This window comes from Oryx dammah, unplaced genomic scaffold (genome assembly GCF_014754425.2).
Source record: "Oryx dammah isolate SB20612 unplaced genomic scaffold, SCBI_Odam_1.1 HiC_scaffold_17, whole genome shotgun sequence".
Classification (NCBI taxonomy): domain Eukaryota; kingdom Metazoa; phylum Chordata; class Mammalia; order Artiodactyla; family Bovidae; genus Oryx; species Oryx dammah.
This window is the reverse complement of record NW_024070201.1, coordinates 73867795-73890071: the sequence shown is the minus strand read 5'-3', so window position 1 is coordinate 73890071 and position 22277 is coordinate 73867795. Positions and strand designations below refer to the sequence as shown.

The 22277-nt window shown below is 54.2% G+C and overlaps 1 protein-coding gene across 2 annotated transcripts in view; it reads right to left on the bottom strand.

Moving 5' to 3' along the window:
- The window catches only part of CREB3L1 (cAMP responsive element binding protein 3 like 1), a 37404-nt gene extending 15798 nt beyond the window's left edge, over positions 1 to 21606 (bottom strand). Inside the window, exons 1-2 of one of the 2 annotated variants that reach the window (XM_040259100.1) lie at positions 21016 to 21606; positions 1000 to 1228 (exon numbers count right to left, since the gene is read on the bottom strand). In XM_040259100.1, coding sequence (XP_040115034.1) covers positions 1000 to 1228; positions 21016 to 21117 — 331 coding nt within the window. In that variant the 5' untranslated portion in view covers positions 21118 to 21606. The remainder of the gene's footprint in view (positions 1 to 999; positions 1229 to 21015) is intronic. The other variant, XM_040259101.1, reaches the window with a different exon arrangement.
- Positions 21607 to 22277: the final 671 nt, after the last annotated feature.

The following is a 22277-nucleotide window of genomic DNA, read 5'->3' as shown; positions in this document are numbered from 1 at the left end:
ATTTGATAATTGAGATTCAGAGAAGTTAAGCAACTTGTTCAAGGTCACACAGCAGCTGGTGGAGGCACTGGGATGCACACCAAAGCCAGTACCCCTTACTGCCCCTTAAGGCTGGCAAGTGTATGAGGTTTAGAACCAGGGGGCCTGCTTGCTCCCAGGTCCCTGCTCTGCATTTTACTATGTGTGTGACCAAAACAACTCAGCTTTCCTGAAGTCTCATTTTCCTTACCAGACAAATGGGGAGTATGATTAAAGTGACTCTGACCTCAGCTGTGAGTTGTGAGAAATGAACGAGATAATTAACAGGAAGGCACTTTGTAGACTGTTTTTCCCATTTGATTTGAAGAAACTGAGGCTTAGAAAGGCTGAGTCCAGGATCACCCAGCCTAACAGGACGGAGCCAGCACCACCTGTATCTGAGGAAACCCCAAACAGACCATTTCTAGGGAGGGCACAGGCTGGCGTTCTGGAATGTTGATCGCCTGAGAGGAAAGACTCAAAGGGTCCTTTGCATAACAGGGGAAGAGGTGGGCAGAGGAGAGCTTTAGGGAACCCCGCCTTTGGGAGTAGAAGTAGGTAGGGTGTGGGTGGCTCTCTCGGAGGACCTCACAGTGGGAGGAGGTGGTAAGGCTCTAGAGTCTTGGTAACTTGTCCACACTTACTGTTTAATCCTCCCCATCCCAGCCCCTCAGTTGTTTCATCTAAGACTGGTTCTCGGACCTAAGTATCACCTGGAAGGCTGGAACCTCCCCACAGGGTTTCTGATCTGGCAGGTTTGGGTGGGACCCGAGAACCTGCCTTTCCAACCAGTTCCCAGGTGATACTGCTGGTCTGGGACCTGCCCCTTTGCACATCAAGTCAGTGGAAGAGCCTCTGGACAAGGGCCCTTCTGGGTTGGACTTGAGGAAAAGCCGAAACACGGAGGACGGTCTCCCTTGAGAGAGGGCTGTGAGTGGCTTCTCTGGGTCTGGGGTCCTGGGCCCTGCCACCGCTTCTTACCTTGGGTGGTGTCTTCCATCTTGATTGGCACGACAGGGCTCTGAGGTGCCGAATCACCGCTTAGGGAGTAGCTGTGCTCGGCCTGGATGCCCGGCGTGGGGGAGTCCAGTTCCATGTCCAGGAGAGGGCTCTTCTCGTCCAGCACAGGGTCATCAAAGAAACTGCTGAACAGGTCGTTGGAGAAGTCCTCCATGTTCTCTGCAAAGTGGTCCAGGTGCTCGGGGAAGTGCTAGGGGAGGAAGAGGGGGGAGGAGGGGGTTAGCTTATCCACCTTGGTCCCTGTGTCAAGGACAAAAGGGCGCTTGCCAAGGCTATTTGCCATCTGTCCACCCACTCCAGGATTCTCGCTTGGAAAATCCCATGGGCAGAGGAGCCTGGCGGGCTGCAGTTCATAGGGTCGCCAGGAGTTGGACATGACTGAGCAACTAAACCACCATCTGTGGAGATTGAACGCTGTGCTACTGCAGCTGTTGACCTTTGACACGCCCTGAGGGGAGTTCAGGGAGGAGAGTCAGGCACTCAGTGCTCCAGAAAAATGAGTGACACAGGTCTTTAGAGAGTTAGATATTTTCAGCAACTGATTTCATGATCCCAGTCCTTGCATCTCCTCCTATCTAGACAAGCACTAAATCTCTTCATTAGTGACATCAGCTCCTCGTGACTAGCAGAACACCTTTTGTAAGTTAAGTGCTGGATTGCATGGAATGCCCCCTTCAGCAGAATCATATGCACTGATCTTTCCCCACAACCTCTTTGGAGCAGTTTCTCAAAACTGTCTGAGGTGCTGTCTCCTGGGCTACAGTCCTCATTTTGCCCCCATATAAAACTTAACTCCCAACTCTCCTGTTGTGCATCTTTTTTAGTTGACACCTGCAACCTCCCCATCACTCTTCCCACTGAAAGCATGTACCTCAGATTGGGACATGAACCCACGTGGCCAGGATCCCACAGGTGCAGTATGAGGGATCTAATTCCCTGACCAGGAATCGGCCCCCTGCATTGGGAGCTCGGGGTAATTTTAGCCGCTGGACTTCCAGGTAAGTCCCCCAGCTATCATCCCTTCTGTCTCTACTGTCACCCCGTCAGCACGTTACCATCACCACCACCCCCACTGACGTCCCCAACCTCTCCGGCGGTATCCTCAAGGTTGTGCCCTAGATGGTGTGAAAGAATCCAAGCGATAGGACACGCGGCTATAATTCTGGCTCTGTGACCTTGGTCAAATCGCTTAGACTGCCCAAGCCTGCTTCTCAGTCCACCCTACTTCCATCACAAGAGGGCTAAGGAACTAAATACTAAAGAATAACTCTACCTCCGCCAGCAAGTTTGCGTTCCGAAGGCGATATCAGTGACTTTTGTATTCTATTCTCTTTTGCTGGAATGCAAGGTGGGGAGATTATCAAGGACTGCTCCCCTCAATGGATATGAGTTTGAGCAAACTCCGGGAGATAGTGGAGGGCAGAGGAGCCTGGTGAGCTGCAGTCCTTGGGATCACAAAGAGTTGGACACGACTGAGTGACTGAACTGCTGCTCCCCTCATTGGCAGGGTCCTCACTTGTCCTCATGCCTCCAGTGTTTCCATTTTCCCAGACATTCTTTCTGCCAAGAGATCAGGCCCCAGGGCCATATCACTTGGTTTGAATCCTGGCCTTGACGCTCCTTGCTATGACTCAGTACTGTTCAGACTGCAGGGGGTGACTCAGTAGTGGGTTGTGAAGCAGGTCATGACCAGAATTTAAGGAAAAAGAAAACAGAACAAAATAGATTAGAAAAATACCAGGGCGTGCTGCGCATAGGGAAGTTAAATACGTGGTAAGTTTTTATCTCAGTTACGGGTGTGTGTATGTTCATGCTGCTGCTGCTAAGTCACTTCAGTAGTGTACAACTCTGTGTGACCCCATAGATAGCAGCCAACCAGGCTCCCCCATCACTGGGATTCTCCAGGCAAGAACACTGGAGTGGGTTGCCATTTCCTTCTCCAATGCATGAAAGTGAAAAGTGAAAGGGAAGTCGCTCAGTCATGTCCGACTCCTAGCAACCCCATGGACTGCAGCCCACCAGGCTCCTCTGTCCATGGGACTCTCCAGGCAAGAGTACTGGAGTGGGGTGCCATCACCTTCTCGAAGGATGTAAAATATATTTCTCAGAAACAAAATAGTCTGAAAAATATTGGTCTCCATGATCCTAGGAAAGTCGATCAATGTTTCTATGCTTCATTTCCTCCTTTGTACAGTGGGGGTGACAATAGTTCTTATCTGCTAGGGTTATTGTGAGGATTAAACAAGTTAATATATGTAAAGCACTTAGAATAGTTCCTGGTACATAGTAATTACTCAACAAACCTCTTATTAATAAAGCATCCAGCAACAGCTGGTACATAGGAGGTTCTTGTTTTTTCTCTCTAAAGAATTATAAATATGTAAGGACATGTTAGTGTTCTTTTTTTTTTTTTTGGCTGCTCTGGGCTGCACGTGGGATCTTAGTTCCCCAGTCAGGGATCGAACCCACCCCCCTGCCCCCACCTGCAGTGGCAGCATAGAGTCTTAATTAACCACAAGGAAGCCTCCTGTTCATTTGTTTTTCACTGACTGAATGAATTTGCTGGGGTTTTGCTTCTGACCCTGGGGATCCCAGCTGGTGAATGGGTAAGAACTGACTTCTGGAGTTGTTGGGTTTCTGGCATGGAATAATTGGCGCTTGTCCTAGTCTGGAAGGGGTGAGCAGAAAAGCCCTTGGTGTGAGAATAAGATTCAGGGGGTCAAGACTTTTGACTTACCTCACTCCTTGCTAAGTTAACTCACTTTTCTAGGCCTCAGTTTCCTCATCTGTAATGGGGAAAATAATAGTTCCAACCTCATAGTGTTGTTCTGAGGATCAAATATGCATTAGGTGCTTAATGCTGCTCTCATAGGATTATGAGGATAAAGTGAGGAAATATATGAAACATGTGTATCCAAATGACACACAAACCCATCTGTGCAGTAGACACCTATAACACTGAGGACAGAGCCTAGTATGCAGTGGGTGCTCAATAACTGCTGTCTTATGAAAAGCCTAACCCTGGGCCTGAGGTGAACTGAGCCTGGAGCCAATGCAGGGAGGTGGTTTGGTCCTCCCCCCACAGATCAGAGAATCCAGGATAAAACGAGTTCAGAAACCCATTGACTTAAGCACTCTCACTTCTCCCCAGCTTGTCAGAACTTATCATCACTAGCCTACATTTGTCTTGCGATGTAAACTTTCCAAAGTGCTTTCATAGGCACTGTCTTATTTAATCCTCACAACTACCCAAAGAGACAAGGAAGTTGCAACGCCCCCCAACTACACAGTCAGTCACAGGCTGGACTGTGCCGGCTGCACCTCTGGCGGGGTCTGGGCCAGCCCAGCTGGGGGCGCCCTCTCTGTCTTTCCTTCTCTTTCTCTGGGGTCTCTCAAAGGCCTGGTGTGGGGCCCAATGGGAGAGGGCTGTGAGGAGCACAGTGAGTCAGCTGCTAAGGTATTTCTTCAGCAGCTGCGTCTCAGGCGATAAGGGTTTGCCAAGCCCTTTTCCGGGGCCTGGGAGAGGAGAGAGGCTTCCTCCAGTCTGGGCCAGGGTCCCTCAAGGATTCAGCTCCATGCAGATAAGCCAGTCCTTCTCAGAGACCCCTTATGGGGTGCCCATAGGGAACCTGCTGAGGGAGCTCAGTTGGCTCCACTTTGTGAGCAGCCCCCACCCCACCTGCTGGAGACAGCAGCCAAGGCCCAGCCGGACAGAGCTTCCAGAGGGTGGGAGCCAAGTGGAAGGGGAGGGCGGCCAAGGGTCAGACAGTGGAGGGGGCAGGGGACACTCAGAGAACCAGGGCTTCCTTGCTCAGGACTTCCCTGTGTGCTGGGTGGACCTCTGGTGGCGCGGTGGGCATGTCTCATCACCCCCAGGCCCACCCTCTGCTCTCGGGAGGATGCCAGAATGCCTCCCTTTAGAGAGATTTTTCCCAGTCCTATTTCTATCTGATGGCTGGCCTCTCAGCCAGTTATGGTTTATACCATCAATTTAGAGGCAGAAGGGACCTGAGAAAACCCATGATCCACGCCCCCTCTCCCACTTGCTAATGAGGAAGCTAAGGTCCAGAGAGGGACCTCACCTAGTGAGGCGGTGATGTTGAGGGAGGGGTTCTCCACAGCTCTGGGGCTCCACAGGAATAGCGGAGCAACTTCTTGACCTCTCCTCTTCCTCTGTAACCACCTTCCCCACCCCCAACCCTGGACGGCCCCCTCTGGAGATCTCAGGCCGCCTAAGCTCCAGCAAGACTCCTTGTCCTGCCTCCCTACCCCGCCAAAACTACCACCAGCTCGTCCTCCAGTTCACACACACACAGTTCAGGTTTCAGACCACCTGATGGACACGACAGGGGTGGGAGGCAGGATCCTACCTACTGTTCTGAGGGGTACCGAGTTCTACTGGGGGTGAGCGTTCTTATGGGGGTGCCTTTCCAAGCAACCAGGGTGGGAAGCCAGAGAAGGAAATATTATGATTTGTTTCCCTCCTTGTTAAAAGACTTTTTCCAAGAGTCTTGCCAACATAAGCTCCCTCTCGGCGGCCACGCGCAGCAGGCGCCGGTTCCACTCTCTTGGAGGAGAGGTCCCGAGCTTTCGGGGCTCGAGATCCCGCACACCCCTCCCCCGTAGGCAGCATCTCCTCCCGAGACCGGGTCTCAGCAGCCTGCCCTTTAAGATTAAAGAAGGACCGGGTCCTGCCTGCCCAGCGCTGGCCCAAGGGAAGTTAACGCCGGTGCGCGGGGGGCCGCCCCGTGCCGGAATCCAGCCTGCTCATTGGTCGGATCTGCGGAGGTCTGGGCCAATGGGAGGAGGCTGCGCGAGGCCTGCCGCAAGAGCGGCGGCGAGGAGGTGGGAGGAGGGCGTGGCCTTTGGCAGGGAGGTTCCTCGGCTCCGCGGACCCCGCGGGGATGATAAGGGCCGAGTGTACGGCGGGGTCTGGTCTTGCGTCCCTGCCTGCACCTGGGGCAGAGGCAGAGACGGCCCATCTGAGCTTGCCCATGGGCCTGGCAGTCCTACGGTGCCCTGAGTCCCTTATCAGTTGGCCTGGCCTCAGCCCCGCACGGGGAAGTGAAGACCGAGGGGTTCTCCTCGGACATCTCCAGCTCGAAAAAGGGAGGCTGGATCCCAACTCTTAACTTCCTTTGCGGCTCTTCCAGCTCCTTCTTTCCCTCCTGGAGTCATCCTAGCTTGGGGCTCACTGATGGGGAGCGGGGTCTCTCCCTGGGAGAGGTGGAAGGTGAGACACTCCTGGGGCGGTAATAGGGCCATCGGAGGTTCCTCTCGGTTCCCCAGCTCGAATTCCTTCCAGAGAGTCGATGCAGAGCGAGGGGAAAGCTCTGGGGACGCGACTGTCCGCTGAGGATGTGTATGGGAAAGGAGACCCCCCCCCAAGCTGCCGCAGCCTCAGAGCGCCCCCTTCTCTCAAGCCCCCTAGAACGTCGGCGTGGCTGCGCCCCCGTCACGGTCTTCTGCCCCTCCCCCGGTCCAGGCTGATGCAGTCTGTTTGGGGAAAGGAGGGAGGAGACCGGAGTGGGTCCAGGCTGAGCTGTGGGATAAGGATTGGGGAGGGGGGGAATGCCGAGCCCGGACATTCCTTCCGAGAGAGTGAGTTCTGCTGAGAGACGGGAGGAGAGCCCTTCCCCTCCCCCGCAGGCTACCCCCCTCATACATTCCCGGACGGTTACTTGCCTCGTGGTCACTAGAAAATTGCCCCCATTTCAAGCTGAGGGGCCACCAGTCTGAGTCACTGTTGTGCCCTATGTGGGGGTGGGGTGGGGGTAGGGTCAAGAGAGAACAGGGAGGGGCTTGGGGAAGGGAGGTGGGCCCCTGGGTACACAGTTGTCAGGCCCTCCCAGCCTTGAAGCATCACACTCCAGTCATTTGACTTCCCCGACGGCTCAGACAGTAACCAGTCTGCTTGCTGGGCAAGAGACTCCAGTTCGATCCCTGATTCGTGAAGATCCCTTGGAGGAGGAAATGGCAACCCACTCCAATATTCTTGTCTGGGAAATTCCATGGAAAGAGGAGCCTGGTGGGCTACAGTCCATGGGGTCGCCATGAGTCAGACATGACCGAGCGACTAACACATTCATCCAGTCATTTGCGGGAAGGGGGTTGCAGGTGAGATCCAGGCATCCTCCCAGAGCTAGACTGGAAGGCTGTCCTGGACTCAGACCCAGGAGACCCCAGTTCAAGATCCAGCTGTGCTCTGAGATCTGGGCAGGCGCAGGTGGCGTCTTCTGTCCAGGCCCACTTCCCCTGTCTGTGTTCCTGTTAAGGTAGGGACGGCAGGCGCGGGTGAAGTGCACTAGTCCTCAGAAAGTGGGCTCTTTTCCTCTGCCCTGGCCTCTCTAGGGACTATGAAGGGATGCAGCCAGTTTTCCTCATCCCTGGAGCCAGCCCCTCCCTGAGCCTTCCTGGCAGGGCATGGGGGGTGAAGGGAAGCACATTGTTCCAAGCTCCAACCTCACTCTCATCCCCCATTCCCCACAGGCCCCGGGAAGGCAGCTGCTGAGGTTTCATATTTTCCCCCTACCGAACGAACTCTTCACCACAGAGCCCAAGTCCAAATAAGCACAAACACTTCCCTGTGTGTGTGTGCGCATGCGTGTGCGCGTGTGCACATGCTACGCAGATGTGGGCTGTGAGGATCCTTCTTACACAGGGAAACCCCACCCCCCTGACACCACGCAGCCCGAGATCCCTACCCGTAGATACATTCAGACTGTCCCCTATAGAGCCCAGCACGGGTGCTGTTGGATCAATACACATACCCTCTCTGGGCTCACACAGGCTGTCACCGGCCGCCACTAAGACAGAACCAACAAGAACACACTCCTCATATGTGATCAGACAGACATAGACACCCACTCACACGTGTGGTCACCCCAGACAGTCACAGTCACAGACGTGCTCATGCACATTCTTACAGGAACACATACAACGTCTCACACCACCACAGAACCGAATGCCAACTCTGCCAAGCCACACGCCTGAGTCATGTGACCCCCCAGTGAAGGAGCCTTGGGATTCCTGGGCTGGCCTGGGGCTGGGACAGTGAGGCCTGGGACTGGGAGAGGGCGCTGCATGGGGAACGAGCTTTTCTGTGCCTTTGTGCTAGAGAATGGAAGGGGGGAGAGGGAAGGGCAGCTGGTACCCACCACGGGCTGCCGGTGTGCAAAGAAGGGGCCACAGTCTCTCCAGCTCGCCCCCGTCCTGTTAGGCTCTCCAGCTCCCTCTCCTGACTTTGTGAGCCCACCCCTGGCCAGGCCACGGGGCCCTCAGGAAAGTGGGGAGCTGGCCTGCAGGTTCCCAGCCAGCTCCTGGCATCTTCTAACCAGGCGGCCCGTGTGCTGTGGCCCAACCCTGGGGCTGGTGCCAGGTGCTGTCTGGGCAGGAGGAAGCGATGGCAGTTAGTGCCGCCGCCCAGGGCTGGGATTAGCTGTGACTGGCACTTCTGAGGGCACAGCAGCCCATGGTCTGGCTGCTGGAGATGTTGGTCCATAGGCAGTCGCCAGAGGATCCCTGCGGGACAGCTCAGGACACTGGAGACTAAGTGCCAGGACTGGCACTGGGGGAGAATCAGGACGTCTAATCCCAGCTCCCTATTCATCATTTATCTTCGTTAGAGTAGTGGTGAGTTTTCCTGCTTGCCACTTATTCATCATTTATGCATTTGTTCAGGGTTTACTGAGGACCTACTGTGCGCCTGTGGACACAGAGATGAACTAAGCCCAGTTCCTGTTCACAGAAGGCTTCCTGACTAGCAGGGTGACCACCCATTTCTGAAGGTAGGTCCAAGGCTTGAACTCTCCTCTGTCTCAAACAGTCTCAACCTTGCGTCAAGAGGGATCTTCTAACATAAATATGACGATGTGACTTCCCTGCTCACTGCCCACTAATGACTCCCTTTGGCTCTTAGGATAGTTGAGAAGTTCCTCAGTGTCGCTTGAAATGACCCAGCCGTGTCACCTCTGGGTCTTGCTGTGTCCAATCCTCATCTGTGTCTCCAAAGTCCAGCACCAGTCCCAGCACATCACAGGTGCTCAGCTGTTTGCTGAGTGACTGAGCAAGTGGGTGAATGAAGGAAAGAGCCAGGGAGCAAAGGGACGGAGGCCTTTTTTTCTGCAGCTGAGCCTCCAGGAATGAACTGCCCTGAATTCCGCTCTGATGCCAGCTTGCTCCTGCTCCAGGCAGTTTCCATGTGTCTGGACGCCTTCCCTCAGCTCCTCCCTAGTGGGGCCCATTGTACCCATTCTCCGGGTTGTTCCTTCCCAAGGCTTTGCTCTCTTAAGCCCCAGCCAGACCAGGTCCCCAGGGAACACAGCCCCCGACTCAGCGCTGGAGGCACTGTCCCCAGACTTAGGCCAGGCCCAAGAGTATAAATGAAGCCCAGCAGCCAGCCGGCTGGGCTGCTCTCCCGGCCCCTGGCCAGCTGGAAGGCCCTTTTGGGCCGGAGCCTGCCACCGGGCTCTGGCTGGAATTCCCTTGGCCTCCCCTCTCGCTGTGCACTCAGCGTTTGGCCTCTGGCTTCCTCAGCGGTCCCGGCCTGTCTGAGTTGTCCTCAGGTTTTATTTTTGGAAGAAGTTGCATTCTCTCTCTCCTTATTTACTCCCTTCCTTCAGGGAAGGTGTGGGACCCCTGGGCTCAGCTGGGGATCGGGCTGTGACTCCGAGGGGGTTGGACTTCTCTGCAGGAGGAAGCTCCAAAGATGCCTGACCCATCTGATGCTTCAAAGCCAGCGGCCTCTCCTCTGCCCTCCTTCCCCCACCCACTGTGTGACTAATGCCTGCCCCTGCCCTTCTCAAAGAGCTCCACGAAAGCCAAAAGGAATCATTACAATCTTAAGAGTTGAAAGGAATTCTGGCATCATCACGTCCATCCCCTTTGCCTTGTGGAGGCAGTGGAGTTTAATGGTTAGGAGCAGACAGACCCTGTTCTAATCCAAGCTCTGCTGCCTGCAGTGTAGCCTTGGGCAAGTTACTTAACCTCTTTGAGCCTCTGCCTCAGCTATAAACTAGGAGTATTTATACCTACCCCAGCACCTGTGAGGTTGCTGTGAGGGTCAGATGAGGTCACATTTGTCAACTTCTTTGTGCAGTGCAGGATACATAGAAAGCTCCCTTCAAATCCAGTTATTATTATTATTAAGGAGAGGGAAACGGAGAGTCAAGAAAGGGAGTGGACTTGCCCAGGACCACATCGCCCAAGGTACGCAGCCGCTCCCAGAGTCTCCGTTCTGTCTCCATCTCCCCTCCAAGGAGAAGGGAGGGGGCAGGCATCATCAGCCCAGAGGAGGAATCTCCTTGAGTCAGTCACTTGGGCAAACCCCTGGGTCTTTCATGTCTGCCTCCCACATCAGGCCAGGCCCTCCTCTGACTCAGGCATTTCCTCCACTGCCCCAACGGTTTCCTTCTTGCTCCCTGGGAGTGAGAGGTCCAGCACCCGGCCCCGAGGTGGACCCTAGGCCAGTGGGACTCTGAGAGGAGGGGGAAACGCTGGGTCCTGACATCACAGAGTGGAGAAGCTGCAGCCATAGCCATGAGGCCAGCTGGGGCCCTTCCAGCGCGTCCAGATGTCTCAGGAATGTGCTGAGCTGGGAACTACCTCGATCCTTCCCTCACCACCCCCAGCCCCTCAGCCCCTCATCTGCTTGCTCAAGCTCTGCCTCTGCCCACCCCCTGCCCTTCCTCTTTCATCTCTCCCTGGGAGAGCCTCGTGTCCACTGTCCCTCTGGTACCTTGCCTCAGTCCAGCTCCCTCTCAGGCCTCTGAAGGGTCGCCAAAGGCCAAAAAATTAAAAAAAAAAAAAAAAAGCCCTTCCCCTTCCACACACCCCATGGGCTGACCATGACCGATGGTGAAGAGATGGAAGCCTGAGCTAACTGGGAGGGGAAAGTTCTGAGCAGATAATGCCTGCCAGATCCCAAATGTGGAACTGATTTGCAGCCTTGGGAGAGAGAGGGGTGAAGGCTTTGGGGTGGTAGAGGGCAGGGTTGATCCTCCTCTCTGGGAGGGTGATGGAAGGGGCTTTGGGTATCTTGTCCCAGCTGATTGGTGCGAGGGCCAAGGAGAGGAGGTGCCAAGCGGGGCTGGGCTCACAGGGAGGGCTCAGATCCTTCTAGGTTCCTTCGAGGTCAGTAAGGACACGCTTGGTCTGATAGTGGAGGGTCTTGAACTGTAATGTGGGGGTAAAGGAACCCCCTTAAGGTCTTGGGGCTGGGCCAGGAGGCAGGACATGGTTCAGATCAGAGCTAGGACAGCTTGTATCTCTGCAAGGGTGGAGCTGCCTTGGGCCTCCCCAGGTCAGCCTGGCCCTGAGTGCTGGGGATGAGGCAGTCAGCAGGGAACTGGTGCTCTTGGCCAGTGTGCGAGTCACATCAGGGCAAGGGGTAGAAATCAGAGGAGAGAAGGGCCCTGGGGTCTGCTGCTGCCTCGGCCTGCTCTGGGCACAGAGAGGGCCCACGGTGCTGTCTGTCTTGGGGGAGAGGCCCTGTTCATGCAGATAGGCAGATAGCTGGGTTATCCTAATGGACCCTAGACCTCCCAGCACTGAGACAGCTCAGGACAGCTGGGACCACCACCCTGTCCAGCTCAGAACTCTGTTTGAAAACTTGCGTTGTCTCCCTTCTGCCAGCTGAAAACACTCCCAGTTCCTCAGCACAGCATTCAAGGTCTGTTACAGATTGATCTCAGCTTCCCACTGTAGCTGGAATGCCTCATCTTTGCTTTCCCTCCAGCCTAGTTGGATGGCTCCTTAAACATGGAGCTTCCAGCTCCATGGCTGCAGGCCTTTTTGCTTATATCATTCCCTGTGCCTGGAAGGCCTTTACCCTTTATCTCCTCATTCTAACTCCTATCATCTTTTAAGGTCCAACTTGGTGCTGCTTTCCCCAGGAAGCCTTCCTTGATCATCCAGGTGGAAGAATCCTATCCATTTTCACTGTAGCACTCATAGACGGTTAGGTCACTGGTTAATATCATGCCTTGAACTCTAATTATCCACAATGGGGCCCATCTCTCCTTCTAAACTTTAACCACCTTGAAGGTCAGATATAGGATGGATTTTATCCTGAACCCACTGCAGGGCTTCACATAGGCCTGGCATATAGTATACCTAATAATAATAATAACGATAGTTGATATTTATATGCCAGGTATTGAAGCTCCAGTACTTTGGACACTTGATGTGAAAAACCACCTCACTGGAAAAGACCCTGATGCTGGGAAAGACGGACAGCAAAAGAAGAAGGGGGCGGCAGAGGATGAGACGGTTAGATGGCATCACCAACTTAACAGACATGAGTGTGAGCAAACTCTGGGAGATAATGAAGGACACGGAAGCCTGGTATGCTGCAGTTCGTCGGGTCGCAAAGGGTTGGATACGACTTAGCGACTGAGCAACTGTTCTAGCTCCTTCCATGCAGTTCCTGATTTAAATTTCAGAAGATCAGGTAAGTACTATCAGTTCTGCCATTTAACGGGTGAGGAAACTGAGGCATAGAGAAGAGAGAGTAAGCGAGTGGTTGAGCTGGGATTTGAGCCTAAGCTCTGGTTGCAGAGCTTGTGCTCTTAAGGACCCATGATGACACTGGATGTGGGAGGAGTGATGGATTTTTCTGCCACCCCAGCCCCACCTAGTACAGGGCCAGGCACAAAACATGGGCCCCCCTTCCATGCACTGGGTCTTCACCTGGGTTTCCGGGTTTGCCCATCCCTGGCCATCCCTCTCCTGACGTCCTGGAAGACAGAGGCCTAAGAAGGGGCCTAGGGTATTCGGCTTTTACCCAAAGAAGGCAGCTTTTCAGCTTCAGAGAGGTCAAACAGACAGGCAAATAAAACCCCCATGGTTAGGGATCGGCAAAGGGATGAAGCTGGGACATTCCTCCAAGGGCTGTCCGGTGCTGGGGACCTGCCTTTCTGAGAACGACAATCAGGATAAAAACACCAGTAACAACTACTGTTTTGTTTATGGGGGCTTGCCATGTGCCATGCGCTGTGCTAGATTCTGCCAGAGTTATCTGACTGAGTTCTTAAGAACCCTGTGAGCTGCAGTCATCTTTCCTTTATGGATGAGGAAAATAAGCTCAGAGAGGTTAAGGCACCTGTCCAAACTGACCCAGATGACGAGAGGTGAGAGCCACAGTTTGCTCCCAGGTCTGGCCAGGGCTAAAACTGACCACTAGTGGTCATCCTACCCCACCTCAGGTATGGCTTGGTTTCCCAGGGCTTCTGAGGTATCTGCCATCTGACCTGGGACTTGCTGTCTTGTCAGGTGGGGTCTGGGAATAGGCACCAGGTCTCAGGAGAATTCCTATCCAGGATCTGCCCAGAGTGGAGTGTGGATTTAGAGTCTGCCACTCAACTTTTCCACCAACTCATGCAACTTTGAGAGCCCAGGATATTGAGAGCTGGGTCAATTGCTTGAGCTAGTAATGAGTGCCTAGGTGTCCATTTTATTATACTTTGTAATTCATATATATGCGTATATATATATATATATATATATATATTCTCTTATGTGCATGACATATTTCATATAGAAAAGGCCACCATAATTAGGAGATTGGGATTCATACACACACTACTATATATCAAGTAGATAACTAACAAGGACCTACTGTGTAGCATAGGGAACTCTACTCAGTATTCTGTAATAACCCATATGGGAAAAGAATCTGAAAAAGAATGGATATATATATGTATGTATAAGTGATTCACTTGGCTGTAAACTCGAAACTAACACAACATTGTAAATCAAGTCTACGTCAATAAAACTTGGAAAAAAACAGAAAGAAAAGGCCCATGATAGAGTAAAAGGCATATGTGGGATTGAGGTGAAGATTCACTACTTGATAAGTAAACAAAAGCCACCTGAAGTACCATCAAAGCTGGACGTGTGGAAGTACCCTTTCTTCCATTACCCAGCCACCCCCTTGTTCATCCATCTGTCACCCCTTCCCACTCCTTCCTTCCATCTATTCAATAAATAAACATCTCCTGAGCACTCAGTCACTATGGCCATGACTAGGGAATAGACAAAAATAATTGCCCTACCCTCAAGAACTCTCAGTCTAGTTCAGCAACGAGGAAACTGAGGCCCGGAAAGCGGAAGTGACTTGCCCAAGGTCACTCAGTGAGCTGGGGAGATGAGGTGAGGGGTGGTGAGGACATTCCACAGAGGGGAACACGTGGGGAAGGCTTAGCCCTGCCTGCTGCCCTGGCAAGTCCCCTCGGTTGCTTTAAAATTGCCTGCCAGGGGCTTCCCTGGGGGTCCGGCGGTTAGGAATCCACCTGTCAGTGCGAAGGACAAACGTTCAGTCCCTGGTCTGGGCTTGGGAGGGGAGCATCCACACTCTGTAAGGCAGCGAAGCCCCTGCGTCACGACTACCGAACCTGCCCTCCCAGAGCCAACGCTCTGCGACAATAGAGGAGGCCCTGCTCGCCCCGACTGGTGTAAGCCTACACGCATCAGCGAAAGCCTAGCACAGCCAAAAGCAAGTAGATAAGCACTAAAGAGAAAAGCAAGGCAAACTGCCTCCTGGCTCTCCATGAGGGCCTGAAGAGCCGGCCTTTCTCCACTGTTGCTTTCCTTTCTGTTATTCTTTTGGAAGGGGGAAGCGGGGGACAGCTGCTGCTGCTGTCCAGCTGTTTGGTCGGACCACACAGCCCAGCCCAGATGCGTCAGCCGCAGCGAAGGCTCTGTCCTTCGAGAGCTGGGGGATGAGGCACACTGAACCCGGCAGCAGGGAAGCCCAGTGTTGCTCCAGCCGTGAAGCTGGCCTCTCGGATGGCGTGCTATGTCCGGGTTGAAAGTTTCGGGATCTTTGACTTTCCAGGGATACCCCTTTGATCTGTTTTCTCTCACGGTCAGAGATCTGGGCTGTGTCTTGCCCCTCCCAGCTTCCCCTGAACCAGACATCCTCAGGCCTACCTTCTGCCCAGTCCTGCTCCAGGGTTCTGCTACCTCCTCTGCCTGCTGAAGCAGGTCACATTGTGTTCCAGCCAGAGCAATGCTCACGGTCTTGACTCAACTCCACCCAGACCTTCCTCCTCCATCCTGCCCTCTGGAGTGCTGAGCCGGCCAGAAGAACAGCCTGTTCTCTGGCTTCTGGAGCTGGTTTCTTGATGGAGGTTCAAGGGCAAGCCATGTCCCACAGAGGGATGCTCTGAGAGGGCTTGGGCCCAGGACTTGCAGGAGAAACACCATATGGGGGGCGGGGGGGAGACACAAAGTGGGGGGCCCTTCATCCTTCCCTGTCCTGGTACAGTGGGCAGCCAGGCCCTCCTGGGGAGTCCTGGGAGCTGCACAGAGCAAAGCTCCAAGATCCCAGGTGGGCCAGGGAGTGAGGATGAAGAGAAGGTAGGGGAAGGGATGTGGGGTCTCTCCTCTCACAGGCCAGGCAATGTGCTGGCTCTGCCCTTAAGGCTCTAGGCATCCATGGTGCCCCAAAGATGGGAGTAGGTGAGGGTGAAGGCGAGGCCCCTCTGCTGTCTGCCACCTCAAATGTTCCTTGTCCTAGAGGGCAAAGTTCAAATCAGAACAAGAATGGTAGAGATGACAGGGCTCTCTCCCCCTTGACCCCATGGGACCCTGCCCTGAAAACAGCATTTAGATATCCCTTCCTCTGTAAGGGTCAGTTTTCTCATCTTCACAAGGGACAATAATGCCTGTATACCAGGCTCAGTAAAAGGGACACAGCCCCAGTCCTCCCTGCTGAAATGCCTCCTGATAACTCCTTTGCCAACAGGGATGGGGATATTGGAGAGGGAGGGAGTGGAGGTCATGTCCTCTGAGTCTTCCAAGACCAGCAGCCCAGCTGGGGGCGCCTCCTTGGCTCTCTTGGTGCCCTGCTCCCTCGTGGCATCTGCGGTGCCACTCTGTCTACATCCCTGTCTCTCTCACTCGGTCGTGAGTGGCAGGAGGTCACTCTGCACGGTGACCAGCACTGGCGCTCCTTTAGTTTCCAGTTGTTAAAGGACGGGATGTGTGTATCGAAGAATAACCCAGCAAATTCCCGGCCAGTCCAGGGAAGCCGGAGGGCCCTCACAGCAGAACGGGGCATAGATAGCATTTTCGTGGGATCCAGTATCCCCGTTACCCTCAGGGCTGGCCAGGCCAGGACCCCCTCTGGAATTATCAGTACATGTCCTGAACACTCAGGCCTGTCTTCACGAAAACTGTCTCCCCTTCCCTTACAAGGACTGCCTTGATCTGCAGTCATTTTCTCTATAAATATAGTAAACCCTTGAAATGGAGCAAAGTACACTGCAACATGACCCAGACTTGGCTTCTGTCCTATACCTGGGGCCCATCTCAAATAAAGGTGGGCAAAACTCTTATCTTTGTGGGGCTGGTAAAGAAGTGGCTGCCTTGTGCTCCTTTGGAACGTCCTTCGTTTGGTCTGCTGCATGTACTGAGGTTTTGCATCTTTATTTTTGTGTTTTTTTGTGATAGTACAGACCAACTGAAAAGTACTACTTTTCATTGATCCTACAATAACATAACTCCACATTTACACGATTGACAATTTCTGCACTTGGCTTATTGTCTCATGGCAGAGTTTTACTATATCAAGTGCCTGTTTTGTGCCATGGTACTGTCTAGGTTTATGACGATGAACACAACTGACATGGTCTCTGTTCTCAGGGAACAGGCTCACTCACAGAGGAAATGGACAATAAGCTGGTAAGATAACTGTAAACTGGGATATGGGCTATGAAGAAATCAAAGGGCTGAAACCAGGACTTCCCTGGTGGTCCAGTGGCTGACTCCACACTTCCACTGCAGGGGCCATGGGTTCAATCCCTGGTCAGAGAAGTGAGAGCTTGCATGCCGTGCAATATGGTCAACAACAGCCGGAAAGGACTGAAACGAAATGATAGAGGGATTCACTTAAGGTGGTTGGAAAGGCTTCTCTAACAAGATGACATCTGAACTGAGAAAGATGAGATGGAGAGAGCTGGAGGGAAGGGAAAGCCTTCTAGAGGTCAGGAATAGCATGTACACAGGCCCTGGGGCAGGACTAGAAAAGATTTAGTTTTAAGCTGGGTGAGTGTGGATCCAGGTGTCCCAGAGCAACCTGAACAACGGGAAACTGGGGCAGATGGAAGCCCTGGAGCTAACCAGTGCTCAAGGGTGAGGCCTAAGCCACAAGTTCAAATAGGCTGTGGATCAGTCAGCTGGAGACCATCCTAGACCAGGGGCTATGGGAGTCTGCACCGAGGGTAGGGTTGATTCAAGGCAATGATAATTTATTGGAAATCTTCCTGAATTTCAGAGACAGTGTGGGCCACAGGACCCTAATGGCTGGGAGGAGATGAGGATCCTTTTTCCTCTTCCCTAAAGAATGTGCGGCCTGGCCTGGGTTCCCTTTCATTCATCAGCAAGGGTTGGTTGAAGCCTCCTTTGTGCCAAGCACTGTGCTAGGCACTGGGGGGATACAGCAGTGAACAAGACAGATAAACACCTGCCCTTAAGGAGCTCACATCCTAGCTGGGAGGAGGGGGAGCAAAAACAAAATACAAAGCTGCCCACAACAAACCCAGCATTTTGGAAGAGGAGGAAGTGTCTGGAGTGATCCCCCTTCCTGAATGGGGGCTCTGAGATTTAGGCTCCTCCATTAGTTTTTCTCTATTAGCTTTTTTCTAGTGGATTCTATTTGGAGACCAGAGTTCTTTCCTCCTTGGATCCTCTTTCCTGTTGGTGAAAATTTAAAGAGAAACACACACACACACACACACATCTCCCCTTTTAAGGGCCCACACACAGACAAAGAAACACCCAAATGCACATACTTCTCTAATCTCCCTAAATCCCCCAAAGGCTGGGGTGGTGATGGTAGCGGTTCCCTGCTCAGCACAGAAGAAGCCAGGCTAGGGGGCCTGGGGACAATGATCACCCTTAGCTCTCACACCCCTCTTCTCCAGGCCTGGTCCCTGGTCCCAGTCATTCCCACACCTGGCCTCCCCAGCTGCAGGGAGGTGAATGAGTGTGCTGGGCAAACATCCTTGCGGCTTCCTGCTGCGCCCCTCGGAGACAACAGAACTCTTCTTCCGCCTGCCCCTCCTCCCCACACCCTCCCAGCTGTGGGGCTTCTCTGGGATCCAGAGCCATTTCCCTCTAGAGAAACCAGAGTCATCCTTTCCCCTGAGCCAGAGGACAGAGCTGGTATCTCTGGGGACGTGACCTGTTCTCCCTCTGGTCCTTTATCCCAGTTGTCTGAACACCAGGCCCTCTCTCCTATCTGCCCAGGGGTTGAGGGGTCCCAGGGAAGAGGGCTGTAGTTTGGGGGAGTGGTGCACATTAGGAACTGTGGGAGAGTGGGGAGAGGATGGGAGGAGAAGCCCCCTCATTGGGCAGGAAAGGGATTTCCTTCCCAGGGATGTCTCTGAGAATCACATAAACTAGATTGCCAGAGGATAACGATGTCCTCATAGAAGGAAAAATACAGCACCCCTGGCCACCTCCAAGCACACAAGACTTATGCAGAGTAGGCAACTCATTCTCCTGTCTCTGATTTCTTACACACATGTGTTCAGGTGAACATCCTTTTTAATTTTTGCCTTTTTAATAGAGTAATAGAGCATACATAGTTTCTACTGTGACTTCATGGCCTTTATCTGAATTTTTAAGGATAGTGAATAACCTACCCTCCATCTTCCAGACTGAGAAGCACACAGACCTCACTCATTCCCATCTTCAACCCTGGAAACACTTTCCTATCCTTATGCAGAAAGAAAGGGGAGCTGGGGATGAGGTTGGAATGGGTTCCCAACTGGGAGGGACCTTAGACATCTAAAGGGAGGCACCAGAAAAGGAAGGTAACTTGCTCAGGGGCACACAGCAACTCCTACCCGAGCAGTCCTTACCACCGGCACCATTAGCCTCCAGAGCGTGTTACCTACGGAAACTTACCTGGCAGGCGTCATCCCACAGTCATCTTCAATTTTCTCACTAAGTCTCTATAATAACACTATGGGAAAGCCTTCTATAGCTCCATGTTTCAGATAAAGAATCCAAGGCCCACAGGAAGAAAAGTCACTTGTCTGAACTGCCCAGCTGGCTGGTGGTAGAAGCACAGCTAGAACCCAGTTTCCTGATTCCCACCCCAGGAGCTTTCTTTCCTCCTAGAAATTCTTTCCTCTCCACCTGCCTCACCTGGCCTTGCTTGGGCCTGAGATAAGGCGCTCCCTCAGCAGAGTTTTTCCTCTCCAGGCCCAGTACTGGATATCACTGTCTGATCACAATCACGCATCCTTTCCTGCACTGGACCAAGGCCCAGATGAGCGGCTGGGGGACACAAGGCTCAATGCAGCCGCAGCAGGAGGCTGTAGGCGGCAGAGTTCATTCAGAAGAAAGCCCAAATCGGAGGGGCTGCGGGCTCAGGGAACCTCACAGGGGGCTCCACCAACAAAGGCATGCGCTCCAGCAAGCCCCCCTTTCTCCGACCAGTGTCTGTCACCAACTTCAGGAGGGGTGTGTGGAACCCCAGATCCCTGGGCCACAGCATCCTTGGAAAGACTGATCCAACCTCTCCCTGTATTGTAAATGAGGAAACAGGCGCAGGCAGGAGAGAAAGCACAGCCCAGGCTCCCAGGGAGAAGCAGAAGCAGAGGCGGGACTAGAACTCTGGTCTCCCCACTACCGGGTCAAGCTCTCTCCCCTCCTCCTTGTCTGCAGAAGCGTGCTCTCTCTAACTGGATCCCGGGACCTTCCTCAGAGAGCAGGATGACCTGGATCTGCTGCCTAATGGAGGATCAGGGGACCTCTCACCCCGTGCCTCCCTGACTCAGGTTCCTGTCTTTGGGCTTGTTTACCCATCAGCAGCATGGGACAGTTTAGGTGGAAGTCCAAGATGCCCAATCCCTTAAGTCTGTGTGCACTCGACTCTTGTCTGCCAAATTCATGGTACTCCCAGGAGTTAGAGGTCAGCAAATAGAGACCCTTGAGATGATTACTATGTGTATGAGAGAGGCAGTTCACTGCCCGGGGTGGGGATCCCCTCAGAACCCCCAAGCTGCCCACGTTTCAACTCTGCATGCCCTTCTGAACCCCAATACTTTCTCCCCTTACAGAGAGCCCATCTCCCATCCCACCCCTCACCCAAGCGCCCTAAGGCTGAGCCCGAGAGAAGGAGGGAGGGAAGAAGGAAGAAGCCACGTTTCTTTACCCGGGGTGGGGGTGGGGGTGGGGGTGGGGAACAGAAGAGAAGCACAAGCCGGGAGACACGGATAGTTACAAGCCACGGGGGGAGCGAGACTCGAGGGACTGAAACAGACCTAGAGAAAAACCTCCCTCCTCCTGAGCGATCACCCTGTGCTGCCCCCGACCAGTTGAGGGTCAGGTCCTTCCCTGGGGGAAATCTCTGGCCTGATTTCCTGGGGGGGCAGGCACGGCACACCCCTGAATTTCCGAGTCTGGCTCAAAATCGGGGTCTGGCTCCGGCACCCCCACCCCCAATGGGCGTCTGGTCTCTGGCCCTTCGAACATTCCCCTGTGCGCCCCCCAGCGGAGAGCCAGAGGCAGAGCCATCGAGGTCCTAAAGGGGGCGCAGGAAAGGGCGCCGCCACTGTGTCCAATCTGGCCCCGGGCTGGGGGCTGGAGGACGACTGGGAGAACCGCGACAGGGGCAGAATCGGTGTCTCTTGAGCTCATATTCGGGGATCGGATGGCCCCGACTCCTCGACAAGTTCCCTTCCCCTGGAAGGCCAAGGCCACTGTATCCACACGGACGGAGCCCCCAGGAGGAGCGCGGACTGGCGCAAGCTCGGAGGCTCTGGTCCAGGCTCGGGGTTCCAGGGAAGTGTCGAGGGATCGGGTCACCGAATCTCAGAGCCCTAAGTACGTGTCTCTCAAGGGGACCCAGCGTCGAGCCGCCCTCCCCCCACTTCTGCCCAGTGATGTGTTCTGGAGGCCCCAGGTGCACCGCGAAGAGGCGTAAGGAGTGGTGGCAGGCGAAGCCCATACCCTTCATCTTACCGCATTGTTGAGGAAATCCGACTCGTTCAGATCCCCCAAGTCCAGGAAGCTGGATCCGGGAAACAGCCTGTCGGCCGGGAAGGGCTCCAAGACCGCGTCCATCGCGGCCGGCTCCGGAGACCCCCCTACGGCTGGGCTTCCCCTCACTCCAGGGCGGCGGCGCGCCCGGCCCAGAGCTCCGGCCCGAGCGCTGGCAAGCGGGCGGGGGGGTGGGGGGGCGGGCAGGTCCCGGGCGAAGCCCCGGGGGAGGGGCGGGCAGAGGCGGCGCGGCCCCGGGTCGGGGGCGCCGGGGGCGCGGAGGCCTTAGGGCAGCGGTGCAGAGCGGGCTGCGCTCAGGGGCCCCGGGCGCACCGCGGGCATCTAGCCGACTCCTCCTCCGCCGGCTCCTCCCGGGGCACAGCTGGCTTCCATGGGGAGCCCGGGAGTGGGGCTGAGGGCTTGAGGAGCCCCCCCGGACAGGGTGGGAGCCGGGGGCGGGGGAGCTCAGCGCTCCCCCCCGAGACTGGGTGGCTGCCGGGCGCTCCGCTCTCTCTGCGTCTCCCTCGGCGCGGCTTCTGTCACTTTTCCTCTCTGCGAAGCCGGGAACCCCGGGCTGGTTAGCCCAGCTGGCCGAGGCGCCACGCCTCCCATATCAATATTCACGATAATTTCATATTAATGAGGAGGGGGTGTGGTCTAAGGAGTTATTGCCCTGCTCCTTTAAAGAGACAGCTCCGAGCTAGTCTTGCAAATCTCTGTTGCTCAAGGTAGGGGCTTGAAGCAAACATTTCCTGGCTCCAGTAACCTTGTTCTTTGCACCTCAGCTTTTTAAGGCTTTGCCAACCACACTCCCATTAAGTTCACGAGGGAGCTGAGTTATTTCTATTCCTCTAGGCTTATGCAGGAGTCTTAACCAAGTCCATAGTCAGGGAATTCCATCTCATGGGCCCCTCCACAAATCTCTCATTGGGGGGATTTTCAGATCTCCTCCTCCAAGAAGCCTTCCCTGACCCCAGACTGAAGCAGTTACCATTGCTATACATTCACAGGATATGGTGTGCTTACCTCCTTGATCGTCATTGTTTGTTCCTGTGTCTCTGACCCCTCTGGACTCTGAGATCCCTAGGGCAAAGACTGTATCTGGCTTTCCTGTGTGTGAAAGTTACTGGGGGGGGGGGCAGGGGGGAGGGAGGGCAGGAGAGATGAGGTAAGGACCCCTCTTCTCATCAAGTACCCCTAATGGTTCTGAAGAGCTAGAAGTTGGAGAATAGAGGCCATGTAGT